General features: G+C 40.7%; 1 protein-coding gene across 1 annotated transcript; it reads left to right on the top strand.

Moving 5' to 3' along the window:
- The first annotated feature begins 354 nt into the window (after positions 1-354).
- On the top strand, positions 355-20,618 carry tinagl1 (tubulointerstitial nephritis antigen-like 1). Its single transcript, XM_026300518.2, has 12 exons — positions 355-621; positions 3,552-3,865; positions 5,362-5,428; positions 8,794-8,886; positions 8,991-9,105; positions 11,317-11,443; positions 11,654-11,804; positions 11,921-12,107; positions 13,422-13,467; positions 14,288-14,411; positions 17,281-17,326; positions 17,581-20,618. The coding sequence occupies exons 2-12, from the start codon at positions 3,559-3,561 to the stop codon at positions 17,746-17,748; spliced, it is 1,431 nt and encodes a 476-aa protein (XP_026156303.1). The 5' UTR covers positions 355-621; positions 3,552-3,558; the 3' UTR covers positions 17,749-20,618.
- Positions 20,619-21,841: the final 1,223 nt, after the last annotated feature.

Below are 21,841 nucleotides of genomic sequence, written 5' to 3' on the forward strand. Positions count from 1 at the left end.
CACAGAAAATAAACATCTGGAATATTCTGTACTTTCAGAGTATCAGGCCTCCTAAAATGCCAAACCTTCACCCCCAGAGGATGGTTTATATGTTTCTAGAAGCTGGGAGGTCTTTCCTGCCTGGCCCAAGATGAAATTATGCAACCTCTGACCACTAGATGGTGGAAAGGAGGCCAGGAGTAGTTACTACTGTGCCATACGCCACAAATAGATTTGACCCTCCAGGGAAAAGTCAAAGATAATGCAGAGGAAAGTTCTGTTGTTCCCGAAAGTGCAGCTGAGCAATTATAGATGTGAACGAGTGCAAACCATTTCACTGTCAGATTGGCAGTTCCAGTTGGATAAGGAGAGGAAACCTGTGGGAGTCAAAGGGAAACAAGTGTGAGTGTATGTACGATACAGGGAGAGAGAGAGAGAAGATCTCAGTAGAGGCAGAGAGTGACGGGGCCGGGGGAGTGGTTAGCCCACTGCCTGTATAAGAGCCTGTGAAAGTAAGGAGCAAAGGAAAGGGGAGACTGAATTTTTACTTAAACTGTCTCTACCTGTGACTGACGTCTGAAGCAACAGATCCAAAGAAGCTTCTGTTGGATTACAAGACCCAGCTTCGCCTCTCAATTTAAGGTAAAGAAACTTTTTGCTTCCTTCATTGCAGCTCTGGTTAATTCCAGATTCAAGGCAGGTGCAGGCTGAATGTCACAGCATGGTTTGCACTGTTCTCATGTTACTTCAAATATCTTACTGAATTAGTGAACCTTCTAAGCTTTTTAGCCTAACTCTTTGGCTGAGGCTGAGCTAAATAGCTCTTTTTTTTCTCTTTCACTCTCCTTCTCTACATTATTACTTATCTTTATTGAGCCTAAGACACAAAACACAAGTCAGTCAAGTCTTTGCTGCAACAAGTTTACCTTCTGGGTGTGGGATTATGGGACACAATATTATGTTATTAATAGGTGTAAGAATATGAGTGGGAGTTTTTTTTTTTTTTCCAAGAGGTTATTGAGTCCAGTGAATGTGTGATTGCTCCTCTTGTGTAATTCATAACAAGGCTGGTAATACACTGGGATGAGTTATCCATTCACTCACCTGTGGTCTGTGGTGCAGACCTCGTTAGAAGTCTGTATACTATTATAAAAGTTCTGGTAGGTGTTTTAAAAATAGAGCCAGACAGATAATACTCAAGGACTGTGTGACACAGACATTACTTTTATATGGATATACTGAGCCCAGATTCCTGAATTATCCTGGTGGGTGGTGCAGTGATTTGGCAAAGTTCAGCTGTGTTAAGAGAAGTAAAGGAGTAGAGTCAAAGAACATGTACAATATAATAAAATAAAAGGTCTACTTCATCCAAATCACAATATTTGGTGTTTCACTTACCCATGTAGATCATTTTAGTTTTTGTCTAGTTTTTCAGATATTAGCCTCTAATATTTCTGCCTCTGTTTTAAAATGTAAACATGCTTTAAAAGACTTTTATTGAGACAATTATGTGTGTAGAAAGGAGTTTTAAAGTGCTTAGTAAAGTCTCTGCTGTTGATATAACATTTCAAGATGCCCCAAAACCTTGGCAAAGAAAACCAAAACTAATTAGATGTCTAGGAACCAGCAGGTGTTTTTGTAGTTTTGGTGAAAATGACCCTTTAATAAAGACAGATGTGCCTTTTTGATATATTCAGAGGTTCCTCTGACCTGTATTTGTGTTAAAAAGTGAGGCTCACAAACGAACACAACTTTGTGATGTGTGTAATGTGTATGTACATTAATAGTGTGTGTGTGTGTGTTGCCTATGCTAGGTGTGCATCTGTCCTGTGTCTGCAGTGTGGATCAGTAGTTTGGTTACATCTGTCTGGAGCACTAAGGGCCATATGGCAGCGGGGACAAGAGCAAAGCTGTTTCATAAGACATCAATGTATTATGTATTAAAATCTATAATATTTACTGCTAACCATCAGATACTGGTACTTATTTGCTGTACTGCATTGATATGTTTCAGTTTTACCAAATATTTGGGCTTAGAATATGGATTCATCAGGTAAATTAATCCAAAATGTCTTGCTGCATTTAAATACTGTGCAAAAGTGATTTTTCATTTATAAAACTTGCTCTGAAGAGGAAAGCTACTGATTAGGCAGCAGGTGGGATTATGGTCATCCCTTGTATTTCTTTTAACACCAACAGTTTGACCTGGAGGCCTTAGCAGCTTGTTGAGCAGACTGGTGGGTGTTTTATTGCACTGCTCCAACAACAAAACACTTGTGTAGAGGAGACCTTCCCCATTCCATGCTGCCATTTGCTTGCTTCTGTGTGAGTGTGGGGTGTGTGTGTGTGTGCGTGTGTGTGTGTGTGTGTGTGTGTGTGTGTGTGTTTGGACTAAAGGGGAAGTCATGCAGAAAACAGCATAGCAAAGATCTTTTCCGGGTGCCCGCTTTATGTGCAGGGTGTCTATTGTGCACTGAGATCTTATTGGATAACTAATGATGCTATTTGTGTAAGCAGAGGGCCAACCCCTTGTCTTTGTCCGGTCCCACGTTCACTGATCCATTCTGTAACTTGAGCCAAATACACACACGAACACCCCTACATATGGATGACTGTTTGACCTCAATCAAACCTGAGAGTGAAAGTTGTGATTGCTCTTTCATAGACAGACATGAAGCTCAGCCTGGTCATTTGTGTGTAGTAAATTGTGTAACACAACCAGGGGGAGGGCATTGGTCAAACCTTAACCAGTGACACTATGGTCATGTGGAAAGTTACTTATATGTGTTGACAAAACAATAAAAATATATGTACCGTATATAAAGTCAGGGAGAGATGAGCCTTGACAACAGGACATGACTTTATTTCCGTGACTGTGATAGCATCCTAACCTCAGATGAGGATTTGTGGTAACTGCACTGGCAGGTCCGTCTCAGATAAAGTAAAATATTACAGAGTAATTATAGCTCAGATGGATTTATGGGTCACTACAACTAGTGTAAATAAATATAAATACAGTACAAAGCTATACAAAGAAGAATATGGGGGCAGAGAGCAAACTATATAGAGAACTGAGCCCTGAAATGACCCCATCATATATTATTTAATACATTTAAGGATCTCTGTGTTTATGTTGCTAAGTACTTGTTTTCCACCACTTTCCTCTTGAGTGTATTTTCATATTTAGCTGCTGTTTGTCTTGGTGGCTTTAAAGGAAAGCTGGAAAAAGTAAGCAGATGATCTCCAAGGATCATGTGGGCTTTCTGTTTGGACCATTTACTGCCAGCTCTGTTTAAAGCTGTGTGTGTGTAATGCATCAGTGTGTATGTGAATGACACCACAGGAGGTGGATGGTGTGTTGGCAGTGGTCATACTCCAATTATGCTGCTACCACTGTAACCTCTTCATCTCTCTTCCTGTGAAGTGTGAAGTTTCAGAGTTTGTCTTTTTGGCAAAATACACCAATTTTTACTTTTCCATTCCCTCATATTACTCGTCATTCTTTAATAAGCCTGGCTTGAATATAATTACCTTTATCTTCACCTCTTTTATCCTGTTCCTTTCCATTACAGTTTTATCATGAAGCTCATCCTACTGACGGTGATGGTGCTCGTCCTAGTGGTGGAAAAGGGCACTGCAGACAGAATCCTGTCTAGAAGGACCAAGAGGGAACTTGCCAGTCCGCTCCACGTTGGTGGCATCAGGGACCCATTTGGCTCATACTGCCAAAGGAGAGGAGGCTGCTGTCCCGGCAGAGACGACCTGTGCACAGTGCCCTACCTGGACACCATCTGCTACTGCGACCTTTTCTGCAACCGCACTGTCTCTGACTGCTGCCCTGACTTCTGGAGTCAGTGTTTAGGCGTGGAGCCGCCTTTCATTCGAAGTAAGGATGCACAAGTGTACATTTGCCTCAGTGAGCTTTTGTAGAAGCATGTGTGTTTGTGGGCCTGTCAGAGTCTGGTAAAGATCAGTCACTAACAACTTTTGTCCTGGACCACAATGCAGATCAGCATGACACCTAGAAAGAATTACAACTGCATACCTGCTCTCTTATACACTCACAAGAAAGACATGTGCTTATAAGTTAAGAGTCAGCTCATTTTCCCCAACTACATAGCTGTTCAGTTGGTTACATTTGGACTCCCCACAGCTATAGCACCATTCTCTCAGCCCCAGTGACAGCAGAAGCCTACCTGAGGAACAGTGGGGAACAGTAAGCTTCTTATTAACCCAGACGGACAGAGGGAGGGAGAAAGGGTGGATGGAGGGATGAATGGAGGTCAGGAGAAAAGAATGTGGGGTATGTAGAAGGAGGGAGGGAGTGACAGACAGCAGGCGCAAGATGAGAGGTTGAGGGGTCGGTGCAGATATGTTTTCCCTGGGCGACAAGGTAGGTTAACAAGGTGGGACACACATGCTCTAATGCGTGTATGTGAGCATGCACACACAGATATTTGACCAAACAGTCACATAGTGTGACAGACACACTGTCAGTTCAAGCAGAGTTTGGTTTTTTTTTTTTCCTGTGTAAAAACCCTGCCTGTAAATGTGTCACTTGTCACATGCTACATCTCTGTAGTAGCTAAATTGTGACTGAGTGAGACAGCTGTAAAGGAGAAGATGGGTATTTGAGGGTTTCGGTCATAAACCACTCAGCTGCTTCACACACCAGACACCAAGAAACCTACTGACACTATAAATTTCCAGTCAGCTCATAACCTAAATTCCAAACGATATACACACTGACAGCACCTTCCACTGTAAATCATCTTGTAGATAAACCTCATTGAGAGCCTGTCACCAAGTCAATATAGTTGACTTGACCCTGTGAATAGCCAGGGTTCAGAATACAAGTGTAATGGGTCAGAGTCATCAAAAAGGAATGCTAATGGTGTGTCAATGCAGACTGGACTTCACATCACCTCTGCAGCTCAAAACTGCCAGTACATTTTTTGGGGGACTTAGTAAAATACCTTTTGGCCCTTTTCATCAATCACAGTAGTGGTTGCAATGTGGAACATAAGCTGGTTAAAGCACGATGAGGGGCCTGGGAATGTGAGAGAGAAGCTAACACCACATTCCTACACTGGATTACTGGACTTTAGCGCTCCTTAGACCTCACATATTCTGTGTGTACCTTCACACGCACATAATGCTCACATATACAACAATGCAGTTACCGTTAATTTTTCTTGTCCTCACAAGTGAAAAAACACATTTGTATTATGTTGAGTGTGAGTGCTTTATATGTAAGTCTGCTTTTATGTGTCTCATTTGTGTGTCTGCATTGGATGCTGGATTTCTCTGAAATTAGTGGTAAAATGTCTGGTGTTTATTCATGCCAGTATATAATTAAATTGCCTGTTTGTTTCCTTTCAGACACATGCGAAAGAAATGGAAACAAGTTCTTTACAGGGCAAACATACAAAGAGAACTGTAATTTATGGTATGTAAATCCCTCTTTCTTTTTCCTGGACTTGTCTTCAAATGTCCCCTTCACTAACTTTCTAACTATTCCTGTTTGAATATTTTGCATGTAGCTTTAGATACATATATAAATGAAACAATTGTAGATCTGTCTTGCAGCCCATTTTTCCGAATTCTATGCTGACATCCTTTACTACCTCTGAGGTCTGTGCTGGAATTTAAAGCAAAGTTGTGTGGGGTTGAAAAATATGTATCTGTATTTTATTTTGACAGCCATGCTTCAGTTGTGGGGTCCTGTTTTTTTTTTTTTTTTTTTTGTCTACATATTACCTTTCACATAACATCACCATCAGAGCAAAATGTCAGTTTGTCTTCAGCTTGTACAGTAACAACAGATATTAGCATGCAAAAATACTAAACTAAAATGGCAATGATGTCAACTGTAAGGCTCTAGACACAAACTGTGTAAATGGGGATTTTTTTCTTCTAGCAATGTTGAGTGTTCCATCTCTCTGAGCTCATCTCTCTCTCATGTCCCCTACTGAGTAACATGAGAAACTGAATCATAATTGAAACAGTTGTCATTGAGCTTCTGAACTGTTCAAAGTGTAGTTACTTTGGTCTAGATGAAAATCTGTATCCTCTAATGCACAGAATTGAGCCTGGATATTGTAGTCCAAAAGTCATGTATCCTGTTTTGAATCTTGAGGAGAGCTCCTTGACAGTGTTGCATCATTTTTATACCAGATTTAAAAATCTAGATTTAAAAACAGCTCTTTGCTTTATGACTCTGACATGAAGTTTAAAGTTTCTAAAAACACCATTTTAAACTATAATCTTTAGTGACAGCAAAGTGTCTTTTAGTTCCGTGGCCTTTTACACTCATGAGTCTAAGTAGTGGGTGTCATTTTTCTGATAGACAACAGTCAAGGAGACTTGAGGTCTTGAGAGACTTGAGGGAGGAGATTGAGGAGGTTAAGAGAGCAAAGGCAGGAAGAAAGAAATTTAATTCCTCACCTGTCCCCGACTGTGGTTTCTCACACACGTATGATTTGAGGTTCCTCAAAGTCCTTGTTTACATTGGTACATGAGCACTTGCACGCAAATTTTGATTTAATGGCGGTCTGTATTCATTTATTTTCTTTGCAACAGGAACACACAGTGGCTGTTTGCCATGACATGTCTAACCCAAAGCATGCTGACCCCTCTGATCTCCCCGTCATTTAGGCCTCACAGCTATTTGACTCCAGTAGCTGCCGTGTCAATCTAATAGTCCTTAAGTATGACTATTATCAAGGCGGCTTAATTATGGTTGACCTAAAGGGTTTGATGGGTGTGTAGATAGGTGAGAGTGTGAATTGATTGCAGGGCCAGTGTTTCCTCTCAAGTAAAGACATGTGGAGAGCAAACACAAACCAATTGGTGAAAGTAGCCCTCAGCATTCCAGGTCACCAAAAAACAACATTAATGTGCTAACTCCCCTTTTCACCGTCAAACAAAGGATTCTTCTGTACATGTGAGCTGACACAAGCTTGTTAAGGCAATACATATGCACAACTTTCGCACAGAGGGACACGCGCACACACTCCCCTTTCCTACTCCCACACGCTGCACTTATTAATTTCCCAAATGTGCATCCTCCCAGCTCTCTCAGAATCAGGGCTGCAGGGTGGATGGCAGAGCTTCCGCTTTGAGACGATAGAGAGCTCTCCCTCTTTTCCTTCCAAAGTCTCTCATTAGCAGTGGTCAGAACTCCTGGGCAGCACAAAATAGTCTGCCTGAGCATGAAATGCTAAAAAAGTAACTATGTTTACATTCGTGTGTGTGTGTGTGTGATGTCCTGTGATAACTGTAGCAGACCTTTATTGTGTTAATTGGATCGCCAGCTGAGGCCTTTTCCTCCCTGAGCTGTGAAGCATCTTGATAACACTCTAACTGCTCAAATTATCTGAAACATGAGGCCCACTGCTCACATCAACAATCACAAAGAAGCAACCAGCTCAGCCTTGTTTTTGTTTTTTTTTTCCCAGCAGCAGCTCTGCTCTTTCTGCCTATGCTGTACAGATTAGAACAACAGCTAATGCCAGATTGAACTTTTTAGGCTGCCATGTAAATGGAATGTATTATATGGCTGCTAATGGTCCTCACAGAACTTATATTTCATTCTCAGTCACAGTCTGTCTCCATAAGTCTGTCACTGTGCCTGTGTCCAGTAGTATTACCACAATTTATTTCTGTTTTTGACTCACTGGCACAGAGCTGCATGCCTGTTTTCCTGTTAAAATGAGGTAGAGGTCAAAGGTCATTACCTCTTTCCTTTAATCAAAAGCCCTCAGACAACCCTCTGTGGGACGCTGAGCAGACAGTCACAGGTCTAAACTTCGCTTGTGTGTGTGTGTATGTATGTATGTGAGTGCATTTTTTTTATTTAAGTACTGCTTGAACATTATATTTTCACATATGTCTCAGGAACCCAGCAGGAAGGAGTGTAGTTTGAGAAGTGACACACACTCTGTAGGTCTCAGTGTGACTAAAGGGGAATTTGACCTCTCTAATATTTTGTGTCTGTGTGTGTGTTCAATGACTCTCTCGGGCAGGTCCGCCTCTCTGTAAACATGTCTAATGTACAGTAGATTTTATGATTGTTTCCACATGCCAGTATAGGAAACACCCCTCATTCTTTCTCTCTTGCTGACACACAGGCCTCATAATATTTTCACAATGACTTGTGCAGCTGCTATACGCAGATATTTATCATGTTATAGTCGGTCTTGATAAAACTGAACAATTGTGCAGAATTAGATTTAGTCATTTACTTAGCAGAAGGCATGTGCATGGTTTTGAATCAGTGACAGTGTATGTGGCTTAGCTTTTTCTCTGGTACATTTTCTAACAAATATAGTTTATAGCATTTTATTTTAAAAGTGAAATATTTCTAAACATTATGTTGTTGCAGTCACACTTTTGCCATCATGTGTTTGCACACATAGACTCCCTTACAGTGAGTCATCACTTCAAATTCTCCCTTCTGGAGCATCTCCATAGTACATCTTAATGTCGTGATAAATATGCTGTTCACTTAGACCCTCTTTCATCTTGCTGACTTCATCCCCTCTTCATTCTTCTGACTAAAAACGGATCTGCCTTCTGGAGCCTTAAAAGGCTGAATGAACCTTTTAAACTTTTCTTCTTTTTCTCACTCCCTCATTTATTTACTTTCCACTCTTTTCCATTTTCTGATACTCTTCCCTGAATTAACTTCTTATTTGGGAATTCCACTGAGCCTCTGAATATTTCTGTCTTCAGCATAAATATGGAAACTGAAGCTACTTTCATTCAGTTGCAGCGTCTAATGCCTTTTAATGGTCTTGTCTCTTCGTGTAGCACATGTGGGCCCTCAGGACGATGGGAGTGTGAGCAGAACACCTGTCTGATAGAGCCTGACGTGATCCATGCAATCAACAGAGGAAACTACGGGTAAATCTTTCTCTCAGGCACACATAAAAACACATACTGGGTGGTATTTTATTATATACAATGATATCTTCAGTCACTGGTACAAACATTTTTTGTGCTTTCAGGTGGAAAGCAGCTAACTACAGTCAGTTCTATGGCATGACTCTGGATGAGGGCATCCGGTACCGGCTGGGTACACAAAGACCCTCCAGGACTATTATGAACATGAATGAGATCCAGGTACAGCACAGTCATCATACTTGAAAATGAATTGTTTTCAGGAGTTTATAGGACTCAAATGAACAAAAATACCAGTCGAAACATGTGGGTGATCAAATTCCTGAAGGCACAAAGAGATTTCACTGTTTATCCTCATATTCTTAGCTCAAGCTCAAGTCATGTCATTTTTGCTATCACTAGTGTGGTACTAGTGATTACTAGTACTAGTGCTAGTAATCCACACCACTAGTGTTTTGTAGCTAAACTTTGACCTCACCTTTTAAAATGATGTAAGACAGATCAAATCTCCATACAGATATTGGAAGAATGTCACATTATTTGATGCTAGTTAGTATGACCTCATTAACCCTGGGTTTACTTCAGATTTCTTAAACAAAATAGATAATTATTGCTTTACCTATATACAATATATTATGTATCTGCTGTTTCCACTAGAGTGGTGTTTGAAGCTTTAAACGTAAGGGTCAGTGTTTCTTCTTCATCACTTTCAATTTTCCAGATAATTTTTATTAGAACCTTTTAAAGTAGAATTTCAGGTAAATTTTAAACATATTTTTTATGTACACATTTGGTTATGAGTGAAGCTGTGAAGGCAGCACAGATGTTTTACACTTTAATTTCGTACAATATTTTTTCAGTTCATGCAAACATGTGACACATGGAGGGGAGGAGGGTGTGGTGCAGGGGAATGTGGGCGAGTTGGTGTGAGAGAAGCGGGGGGGTTTTGGTGACAGGTGAGAATGCAGGCAAAAAAAGAATAGTTACATTTGGGTTGGGACTTTTCACTTTTTTTAAAGCTCCCTCATACCTGATTTGGGTTAGTGATTTGTGACATGTGGGTTTTAAAACCTATCACAAGTGAACACTGATCAAAACATTTTCACTTAATTATGGTGGCTTGTTGGTATGTGATGGCATCTGCCTGGAAGCTCACCTACTCAGATCACCTCAGTCTTTTGTTTACATTTTACCCAGACAGATCAGATAGACGGAACCAAAACATAAGGCAGAGATGATGGAGGGGATGATGGCTGGCTGAAGAATAAAGAGCAACCTCGTGTCTTCAGTCTGCACCTGCCCACTTCCACCCTACATCCATCCATCCATCCATCCATCCTCACTCCCACACTTTACCTCGCCCAGCATTCTGCGACTATTTCTGCATAACTTCACCTCCTCCTTCCTCTGTCAGCGTGTCCCTACCTGTGCCAAGAACCAGATTAGAGTAGCCCATTCATAAATCTCGATCTCTCTCCCTCTTCCTGTTTGTCTGCAGCCTCCCATTGGAAAATTGTGAATTCATGAATGAAGTCATTACACATGCATACTCCAGACACACTTATTCTTGAGGCAATTCTCCTTTAATATCAGCCCTGCAGATCAGGTGCTTCAAGTCTTTGAGTTTTTGAACTTTGACCTTCCACAATTACAAATCTCTGACCAGCAGCACATTCCTTAGTTATGTTTGAAGTGGCCGTCTGTGCTCTGAATATACCTCACTATTAATCAGAGAAATACAGCACTAGCAGCCAGGCTCTTTGTGAGTGAGAGTGGAAGTGTTTTTAAACATAACTGGGAGATTGAGAGAGTGCCCAATTTTGAGTAAACACTAATAAGTTTGAAGATGTTTGGAACCTGCAAGTGAATTTGAACTATCAATAAAATATCTGCACTCTCTCTCAGGCCTGTGGTTCTATTTAGAATTTATTGTCATAGTGATATTAATATTACAAATGGAGATGAACCACCCTAACACTGAGTTTAGCTGGTTCTTTTGATTTTACACTAATGTAATAGCCTCATGGTTGTATTAAAAGGATTTTACAGCATCAGAGATTGGCACTAGGCAGGAAAAGTCCCTTCTGCTGGAGGGTTGATTAGCAGATTTATGTAATCTGCCCCTGATCCCAACTTGTCATACAAGACTGCCCAAGTATTTTGATTGTATCTGTTGTTTTTTGTTCAGATAATAACTCAGCAAAGCCCCACACCTCATTCAGACAAGTCCCACTTCTGCAGCTTTGTGTTGGCAGGACTAACAGCTGTTTTACTTTAAATCCATGTTTGACATGTTGCCCTTATAGTTATGATAATGATTTTTATTGAAAAATGTTTTCTCAGAAGGGACAGTCTTGGCTCTCACGTAAACTTGACTCGAATTTTACACTGAAGTAGGGCTGTATAAACTGTTTCTCTCTGTCCTTCTCTCAGATGAACATGGATCCTCAGAGTGAAAATCTACCGCTGTACTTCAACGCAGCGGAGAAGTGGCCGGGGAAGATTCATGAACCCCTGGACCAAGGAAACTGTGCTGCTTCCTGGGCTTTCTCAACTGCAGGTAGCTTCTAAAGAGAATTCAGTTTATACATAAAAGGCCCATAAATATCTAGAAAAAAAGAAAGAAAATAGATCAATTAAAACACGTCAGTGTGCTGGCAAATTAAGTGGCATTGGCTCAAAAACGCACAAAAAAAAACATGTTGTATTGTTCCCAGTGTTTTAGTTCCATATTAATTTGACTAATGCTAAAATTGTCTTTCTACTCGAGCTGTGGCATCAGACAGAATCTCCATCCAGTCAATGGGTCACATGACTCCACAGCTGTCCCCTCAAAATCTTATTTCCTGTGACACACGCAACCAGGGAGGTTGTGCAGGGGGGCGTATCGATGGAGCCTGGTGGTATCTTCGGCGTAGAGGGTACTTCCTTTTAAAGAAACTACAAACAAAATAGCATTCTTGCTTTCAAGTAAGATTTGATCACAACTTTATGGAAACTTTGGAAACCGTTTTCCATATGTCCCCTCCTGTCACAGAGTGGTGACAGAAGACTGTTACCCCTACCAGCCCCCACAGCAAACTCCAGCAGAGGTGGGCCGCTGCATGATGCAGAGCCGCTCGATTGGCCGGGGAAAGAGACAGGCCACGCAGCGGTGCCCCAACACACACAACTATCACAATGACATCTACCAGTCCACACCGCCCTACAGGCTCTCATCCAACGTAAGTGCTGCACACATGCAACACAGCGCATGCAAAGACACACAAACATCTACTCACAGCGTATACGTTTGGTTTATAGACACTTACTGTACATTTTTCACTATGCTCTCTGAGTTTTGTGAGAACATAAATTTTCATTCACTCTTCTCTGCAACATTTATGAGATGGACGTGAGAAACTTTATGGGAGTATCTACAGATAAACTGTGTTTTGCGTATACGACCTTGAAGACACCACTGTGGCTCCTAGAGCTAGATGTTACCTAAGTTCATGAATGAAAACAGTGTACTTTTTATCTTTCCATCTCCTTTCCTCATGCATAGTTGTGAATGAACACAACACGATCACATGCTTCACAACACTCTTCACGAGAGTGGTTGTATTTCTAACTGAGACACAATCTAAATATAAATGGTAATATATTTTTATTAGTTCGATCAGGTTTCCTTGAACTATATCGGATAAACATGGCAGTGACAGACTCCATGTTGGAAATCATCCTCTATAATCATTATCTACTATAACTCGGGACTCAAACGTCTACAATTAGATTACAGGGTTTATGTTTAAATATCAAATTACTCAACTCTTTGTGTTTGTCATCTTTTCATGCTCAGCCTCTTTTGTGAGCTAAGTCTGAGTCAGTCAATGAGAGCACAGTGGCCAAGACTTCTGACTAGACGACAGAAAACTGTGCTGCATTATGAGAGCATGCATTTGATTATGCTATTTAACTGTTAAATAGTAGAAGTAAATAATAATAATCTGATATATTTTTGGTTACTGTTGATCTCAAAATTACCAATTGCTCTTCAGAAAAAAAAAAGAAAAAAGGTACATAAAGGTTTATTTTACAATTTAAAAGCTGATGACTACAAATTAAAACTACATCCTTCAATTCCACTTCATGTAGAAAGCACCTCTGGCCTTACTTATGAACATAAAGTATCATGTAACATTCCCCGTAACTGTTTCCAGAGGCTGTCTCTGTATGCAGCTACAAGTATCTCCTCCAATTTAAAGTTGATCACTGAGCTGCAGCACCCGTGCGGTTTATCAGCCATCATCCATCAGTGCTAAATGACAGCTAATGCCTCTCACAATCATTACAGTCTGTTGTTTGTGTATTGATGGCTTGTAAAGTCAATAAGCCAGGCATTATGGTCAGCGGGTCCTGGTGGACTCAATCTTGTTATCTGACTTTTAACATCCAGGGGGGTTGTGTTTACTCTGTCCGTTTCACTGACAGGTAATAATCCTTCAGTCTGTCTCTCTCTTTTGCCTATGAATCCTTTCTTGTATCTTCTCTCTTAGGAAAAGGAGATTATGAAGGAAATTATGGATAATGGCCCTGTGCAAGGTAAGATGATGCCTGTTAGTGTGTTTGTTCTCGATAAATATACTTGTACTTTAGGTTTTATTGCCAACATTTGCTCTCAAGTGAATGTTCCTTTATAAAATCTAAACAACCGTGCACTCCCGACAGACATACAAATCCAAACATGTGCAGCTTGAGGCCTTGTGTTGCATGCCAGATGATGCTTTGACTTTGTCATCCTAGTGGGTTTGTTCTGAGTTTCAACTTTGACCTCAGTCACCTGTCATATACGATACGCCTTCACGTCAGTGTGGTTGAACTAACTTTCTTTATGAGCCGGCCTCACTGTCTGGTGCCCATCTGGACCGTTGTCAAGTACACTTGAATAGAGAAGTCTCGTGTGTGTATTTGTGTATGTGTCCTCTGTGATTCTCTGTGAGCCTGAGCCAGCTTCTTGTTTCATTGTTTAACAGTCTAGGAGGACTTGCTTCATTCCAGTTTCCTTTTTGCCTCTGAGTTTCATTCTGACGCAAAAGGCCATAACGATGTTTGCCGTTGTTTCAGTGTGTACTTATGCATTGTGAGTGTACTGTAAGGACTGGATTTATAGCAGGTAGATCTTACAAAAACAGCACAGAAGAATAAGTTCGATAAAGTTCTGGATTCACAAACATTACAACGAATACACAAAACAGATTTTTAGTGTCTGTATGGGGTTTGTGCAAAATAAAAACTATTATCTTTTAATCTAAAAGTAATTACCTAATTCCTTAAGTCTCACACACCCATACATCAAAAAAAGGCAGCAGTTAATGAGTGTGTTATCCACCGACTAATTCTCCCTGCCTGTTTGTTCTTGCAGCTATTATGGAGGTCCACGAGGATTTCTTTGTCTATAGGAGTGGGATCTACAAACACACTGACGTCAGCTTCACAAAACCTGCAGAGTACCGCAAACACGGTACACACTCAGTCAGGATCACTGGGTAAGTAACCTGTATTTATACACCAAGCAATAGGCAATAAACAGAGGTTTTGGTCTTTGCACCAACTTAATTAGGTCCAAAGTAAACACACTGAGATTCTGCTGATATTTTGTGCCTTTGTGTTTAATGATGAAAGGATTTTTTGTTCAGGAAAACCAAGTGCTATGTCCCACAGCCTTTATATTTTCTGGACAAAAATACTTGCCTGCCCTCCTCCCAAATCAGGTCTTCATGTGTCTCATTGTACTGTTGCTACATGCTCAACAGATGCCATTTCAGCAGGAAATAGTGTTTATTAACGATGAATCAGGTTTTCACTAAGAAGCTGGTGGGATCAGGCCTGAATCAGAGCTTCACTTGCATGTGTAAACGCACGCGGGCGACAGTGTATGTGTGAATAAGCTCCGCTCCCCGTCTATTGCTCTTGGAGACGCACCTTAACTCCACTCCTCTGTCTGATCCTACACAATATACCCCTCCCCCTCCCTCCGCTGTCTAGTAAATACGGCGACCACAAATATGCAGGCATGTAGACGACGGACACACCTGGTTTACCTGCCCCCACTCTCGCTTTATTCTCCCATATTCCTGGCTTTCCTGCCGCATCTTGTCCCACTTTGTGGTGTCTCCTGTCCTTATCCTTTCTTTTTTTTTCTTAGCTCCACAACCAAGGCAAAATATTCTTATCATTTAGACTCTGCACAGACAGAGAGATAGTTGCTGCTATTTTTATGTGCTGCATGGACAACAGGGAGCAGCCAGAAGTAGTTCTGACTCGCCAAAAGTCATAAATGTCCTTTTTACTTGTAAATATTTGACAGGGCTCTAATGTGTGAGTCATCCAGCTGGTTTGGAAGTGTGGACGTCATGACAGTGATAAGTTTCTGCCTTTTGCTCTCCCTTAGCAAATTAGAAAAATGAGCAGTTACCCTGGAATATAATGTTTAGGGAGAAACGTGTTTGTGAGCACTCGACTGCAGCTCTGTACCTCAGTGCTTCAACTTGGCACTGACTTGAAAAACAGTTTCTGAAATGAAAAAAAAAACCAAACATAAAAACCCTCCAGACGGGGAGTTCAGAGCTATGATAAAAGCAGCCTCTCTGTTTTTATCTGATTGGCCACAGACAAAGACAAAATAGAAGCCATTTATGGGCTTGTTCAGCTTTCCTTGTCCCTTTTCACATGTGCCTTGCATGTGTATTGTATTATATTTCATCTTATAGCATGTATAGATATGTGTACGATAAACACTCATGGCCTCATTCTTCACTCTGTAATTACTTTAAATCACATACTTGAGAAGCTGTACTGAAATGTTTTCTGTGGATGCACATACCGTCTTCATACTGTCATGTCAAGATCACACTCTGTGTACTGGAATTACATTGTGACACCCTCAGTTTTTTTTTTTTTTTTTTTTTTTTTAATGAACTCTGGAGGTAGGCATGGTGTGACACGATGCTGAGGATGAGTATTCCCAAACTTCCAGTTTTGTCCTTCTCTTTGGATTCTTCTACTGACTCGGTGTGACTTCGTTTGCTGGGCGAGTGGATGTGGACAGCCCAGAGACCTGGGGTTAGGGACAGATGGAGCGAATAGAGGAGGTGGTGGACATGGTGTTTTGAGCTCCAACCTGCCGGCCACAGGCATCGTGTTTAGTTAGGCCAAATCCCACAGCAGTGCGTTCCCTTAAGCCCAGGGCCTGGGAAAGTTTGTGGAAAGACCATTGAGGTCCACCGTGGTGGAAAGGGCATTGTCTGGGTTGCTGATCCTGGCTGGACTAGACAGAGAGACGGGGATCAATCCCTGGAGTAGGAGTCAGGGGTGGGATGAGGGGTGTTGGGCAAGGATGGGGCACACGGGCACCATGGTATGCCCATCATTGTCCCAAACTGAGTGAGTGAGCCAATTGGAGGCCAGATAAGAGATCAGCACCAGTCCAATTCTGTCTGCTTTTCTCCATACCAATAATAGCACATACACATCTGTATTACTCAAAACTCCAAGTCATAATTCTCTGGTCTATGTCAGGCTGTAGCTGACATCTGTTGTTTACACTGCTGTTTTTAATGTGTGCTCCTGAGCAGCATGACATCTTGACTGCAGCCTGGGAAACACTGGACTAATAAAGTCACTCCCTGATAGAGGAGAGTTGGCACTATCTGCCTGTGTTGTGGTGGCAGGCTGCTGGTTTGGCAGCGTCTGAGACCAGCCAGTCTATTTCCCAGCATTCCTTTCCCTGATAGAAGATAAGCCATTGGCCAATTTTGTGTCTCTTGGGGAAACGAGAGTGCAAGTGCAAAAACAGGATGGGAATTGGCTTTGGGAGAATGTTTTGATCATGATGAGCAGAGACCGTGCAGTGAATATCTAATAGTTGGCAGCAGCTAAGCTAAGACCAAAGTGTCAGGCAAATATTGTTTTTTTTCCTGAGAACAAAGCTGCTGGTGAGGGACAAGGATAAAGATAGGCCTTTAAGTTCTGATACACACATGCATAGTTCATCATTAGTTTTGTTGGCTTTTCAACAGTACTGAGGTAGTTTCCTCTTCCTCATAACCTACCCTCTCCTTCCTGTTTTATAGTACAAATATTGCAAAGGAAAAAGGGGTATTCACATTCTTTGGATAGGAATGATGTAGGAGGGCAGCTACATTGTAGAGGGTGCCCAGCTATAAATACCTTGTTTTCAGGATGTTGTCAAAAAGAATATTTTTCTCCCAACATGAGCACAACTTACACCGTTTCCTAGTTTTGTCAGTAATGCCAAGTGTGTTGAAGAACACATTCCTGTTTTTGTCTGAAATCATCCATACTTTAAAGATTGCTTTGCAACTCTCTCACTGTCCTCTCTACTTTATGCACCAGGTGGGGAGAGGAGAGACACTTTGATGGAACATCAAAAAAATATTGGGTAAGACTTTTTTTTTTTTTTCTGATGTTAAAAACGACACATTCATCTTTTTAGTCCTGTCCAAAACAGATGTACTTCAACTTGAAACACTGTTAAATGCTCCCTTGAAAATTTCTCTTATAATACCAAATTAAATCTCACTCGGCTTGAATCATTGCACTTTCTCTAGTAAGTAATACGCTACAGATTTGAAGTATTTGACAGACTTCTGTTCTGTTTGATCGTATTTTGCAATCTGTGTAACATATTTCCAGATTGCTGCCAACTCTTGGGGAAAGAACTGGGGAGAGAACGGCTTTTTCCGTATCGCTCGCGGCGACAATGAGTGTGAGATTGAAACGTTTGTGATTGGAGTGTGGGGCAGGATCACAATGGAGGACATGCACAATCATCATCACCACCATCGTCGCAGACACACTTAGAGACACAACAGATGTTAAAACCCCACTAAGATCATTTCTTACCTTTAGTTGGTTTTTACTGCAGAGGAGAACGACACCAAGAGTCTTCATCACTTCCTTGTCCACTAAACTGGCTAGGATAGTCACACAATCAGCTCCAGTCTCTTTTTACACCTGTGGGCATCATTATGACCCCACTTCTCCTCAGTCTCTATCCTTTTAAAGGAGCAGTCCTTCCCATTTCTCCTGTAACTCAAGGTTTATGGCACCAAAAAAAAAAAAAAAAAAATCAAAGAAAAACTAAGCTAAAGTTCTTTTATGTTGCCTCACAGTCAGACACCTCAGGTATCAACTGTTCCAAAGACCACACTTCCCAGAATCCTCAGCACAATATCTGTGTTCATTTTGTAGGTGGCTGATCACAAAAAGCTGACAGAGCAAGTTGATATTGTTTTTAAACTTTCATGCACCAATTTGAACTTTAAATCTCGTCTAAATCTATAATCCAGTTTGACCTGAGAGCAGAGGAACAGCTTGGAAAAAAGGAAATCTGAGTCAGATTATGAGACAACAAAGCCAGACACACCCAACTGTGTAACATGATAATATATCATAGATGACCTTAGTGATATTTACCTGTTAGGTATATACAGAGAAGACACTTGTGAAGAGTTATCAGCTTTTAGAAGTGACAGAGTTTCTCACACAATCCAGTAAAAACTTAAGATACATCAACATAATCAGATTTGCAGTGAAAGATCACAAAAACTCCGATTTTGAATGTTTGCAATATCTGAAATCAGCAATGAGAAAGACCATTAGAACTTTTAAAGCAATATAATGTATTAATAAAACACATTGGCCCATCTACATGTTGAGATATTGCTTTACCAATTAAATATATACCATCTGTTCTTGGCTGCATGATAAATAAACTATTTTCATTGTTAATAATCACCATGAATAGTGATGAAGATAGAAATAAAAGCCATGCAGCCACTACTGACCCCAGCATCTCATTCAAAAAATAAAAACAGTGGTGTAAATGAAATAGCTGGTGTATAGTCGTCTTAATTTACTCTGTTCTGTATACACTGTTAAAGTTTGAGGTAAAGATATTATTTTTTTTGTTGCAGTTATACTGTAAAGTTTTATTTTGCTACATGTTTCAAGAGGAACTATATACAGTAACTTTCATAACACATTGATCACGCTGTTGTTTTTCTGCTTGTGCACCGTCATGGTGTGTCTGTCACAGTTTGACCACAGTGAGGAGGATGAGGGGATATACTGCTGCTAAAGATCAGCCTGTGCTACTACGTTTGTGTTATGTATTGAACACATAAAGCCAGTAATGCTGAAACACCAAGTCAACTCACGAAAGGCTAAGATGAGCTGTTGTACTTATGTTCTCATTTTCATTTTTTTTTTTAATTTAGATGTTCTGCTGGAAATGTAACATGTTCCAATTTATCAGCGGTGTGTTTATTGTCGCTACAGAACCATAGCTCCTTCTGATGTTTTTATTTCATCTGATTCCAGGTTGATTGAGGGAATTTTTTTTTTTTTGTTCAAACACAGCCTCACTTGAAAAGGAAAGCATGGTGTATTATTACACCTTACCTTAAATTACAGCCTTACACGTGGCGAATGTAACTGTAACTGGATGGATTTTCCAATTTTATATCATCATGTCTTCAGCTCTTTAGGGCCTTTCTATAATCTTCAGACATGAATGAGCAGAAAGATATAAATGCAAGGTGTCTGGTTGAGAACCTACTCTAACATGGAGTGAATTAGCCGTTGTTGCATGTCGCTCATGCAATTTACTGAACCTTCCATTTTAAGTGAAGGCTGAGAAGGATCAAGAGCACAACAGGTTTTCAATAAATGACAAAATATTAACAATGTGAAATGGAGCTTGTGTTATTTTCTGTCAACAGAAAGAAGATTCATTCCTATATATGTTTGTCTGTGGACAAGTTGCTTAAGCTCCTTTACTAGAGAAAAAGCTCAATGGACAAAACATTAGTTGATGGAGTTATTTTATGTGTATGTTACTTTGTTTGCAAAGCCGTGTTTTACGCAAGCAGAGGTTTGCAGAAACTTGACTTGTCTCTTTCATTGCAGTCTGTGAACAATGTTGTTAAATGTTTCGTTTTTGCAAAATAGTTCTTGACCTTGCTGCTCAAGAGCAGCATCAATGTGAGATGCATGAGTTCTGTATCGAAGAGACAAACCAAGGCCATATATCCCAAATGCATCAAAGTAGCAGTACTAAGATGATGCCAGGCCTAATTTAAAACTGTTGACTGAAATCACTTAGCAATGAGACGCTTTGGACAAAGGACAGCTTATTTTAGAAGTGATAGAATCTGACCAAAGCTGGAATCATTTAATATCTGTTAAATAGAGGCCTTTTTTTGTTGTTGTTAATTTAGTGTTAGCTTGGACCTAAATGATACATAGGATGCGTAAAGAAAAAAGGCTCTTGTCACATTCGCAGAGAAACATTAAGTACATATATACCACAGTAATTATTTTTACATAAAGATTCAGGTGGGACCAATAACACCTATATTACTAAAGATTCTCTGCAAACCCCAAAATCTATTCCAAAGAAATTGATCTCCAACGCTGACCTCTCTTCTAATCCCCTGCCCCCCAGGAGCTGCAGCAAACATCCACTCACATGTCGTGTATTTTATGTAAAATGAACCCCTTCACTTTCACCAATTTGTTAACTTTATTTATGACATTTGTAAATGCAGTATTCTTTATTTTTCTGTGCAGTGTTTTATTATCTCTCTGTCTCTTTACTGTGTGCACTAAATGCAATTATCACATTACTGTTGACTTGTGCAGCACAATAAACTCTTTCCAAAACCTCACTGTCTTGGTGATAAACTATGTCTTGCATCTGTCAGAACATATAGGTTAGATGGTAGCAAAGATGTGTGATTTTTAGGAGGATTCGGGATCAGTGAGCCAAAGTGTGAAGGATTGTGTACAGGGTGTTCAGAGAAAAGCTTCATGGGATGTGGCTGGGTGGGATGAGGACAGTTTTTGTAAGTTCCTGCTGTGTCAGCATACTCTTCCATTACTGAGGGCAGTAACTGACCATCACTCAGTGGAAGTCCAGGGCAAACAGTATGTATAATTTATCATAATATCACAGGGACATGTGGTGGTTTTCACACCCCTGTGCTATTACTGTGGCACCCACAACATTTCATAGAATACACTTTCCACCACTTCCTTCCTCTTACTTCTACTTTGGTTTGTAGTTGTGTTTGTGTGTCTGTGCTATTTAATCACCTAACTCAGGGGTGGGAAATTCCAGCCCTCAAGGGTCACTGCCCTGCTGGTTTTCCAGCTACCCCATCCTAAAAACTGCTGATTACCTGGATCAGGTGTGTTCAGTCAATCAAAAGCAATTCACTTCGTCTTCCTCCATTCCACCATCATCTGAGGTGGTATCTTTCAGCTTCTGATTGACTGAACACGCGTGATCCAGGTAATCAGTAGTTACTCACTGCTCTAAATATCCCAGGGGTAGTTGGGAAGCAGTACAGTGGCCCTCAAGGACTGGAATTGCCCACACTTGATCTAACTGGACATCTGCCTCAGGGAGGGACACTTACTTACTTGAAGTGAGAGAACTGAGATCTGCCTACAGTGCAGGCAGGAGGGCCAAACCTAAATCAGGCAGAGACAAACATGGTCCACTCAGACCGTTCCAGTGAATGGCTGTGGGTTAAAAGAACAGTGGGTGACTGATGGGGTAAGTGCAGAATGTGGGAAGATGCTTTACAAAGACAGGGCAGCTCAAGAGGCTTAGAAAGTTTGTTTGATGGGTTATCAAGATGGAGTGAGTATTGTTAGGTTTTGCTAAGGCAACTGTTAGCTCAGCATAATATTAGCATGCTAACTATGTTATTATTATTTTTTAAAATACTAGCTGTGACACTGGAGTGTAGTTAGCCTGTTGTGCACAGGTCTGTGGACTGTGTGGGTACAGGTGAAGAGATGGTGGTTCTGGCTGCAGGACATCCAGTGATGGGTCATAACATCCTTTGACATGAATACTTGGCATCCATAGGAATGTTCACTC

This window comes from Mastacembelus armatus, chromosome 11, assembly GCF_900324485.2.
Source record: "Mastacembelus armatus chromosome 11, fMasArm1.2, whole genome shotgun sequence".
Taxonomy (NCBI): Eukaryota; Metazoa; Chordata; class Actinopteri; order Synbranchiformes; family Mastacembelidae; genus Mastacembelus; species Mastacembelus armatus.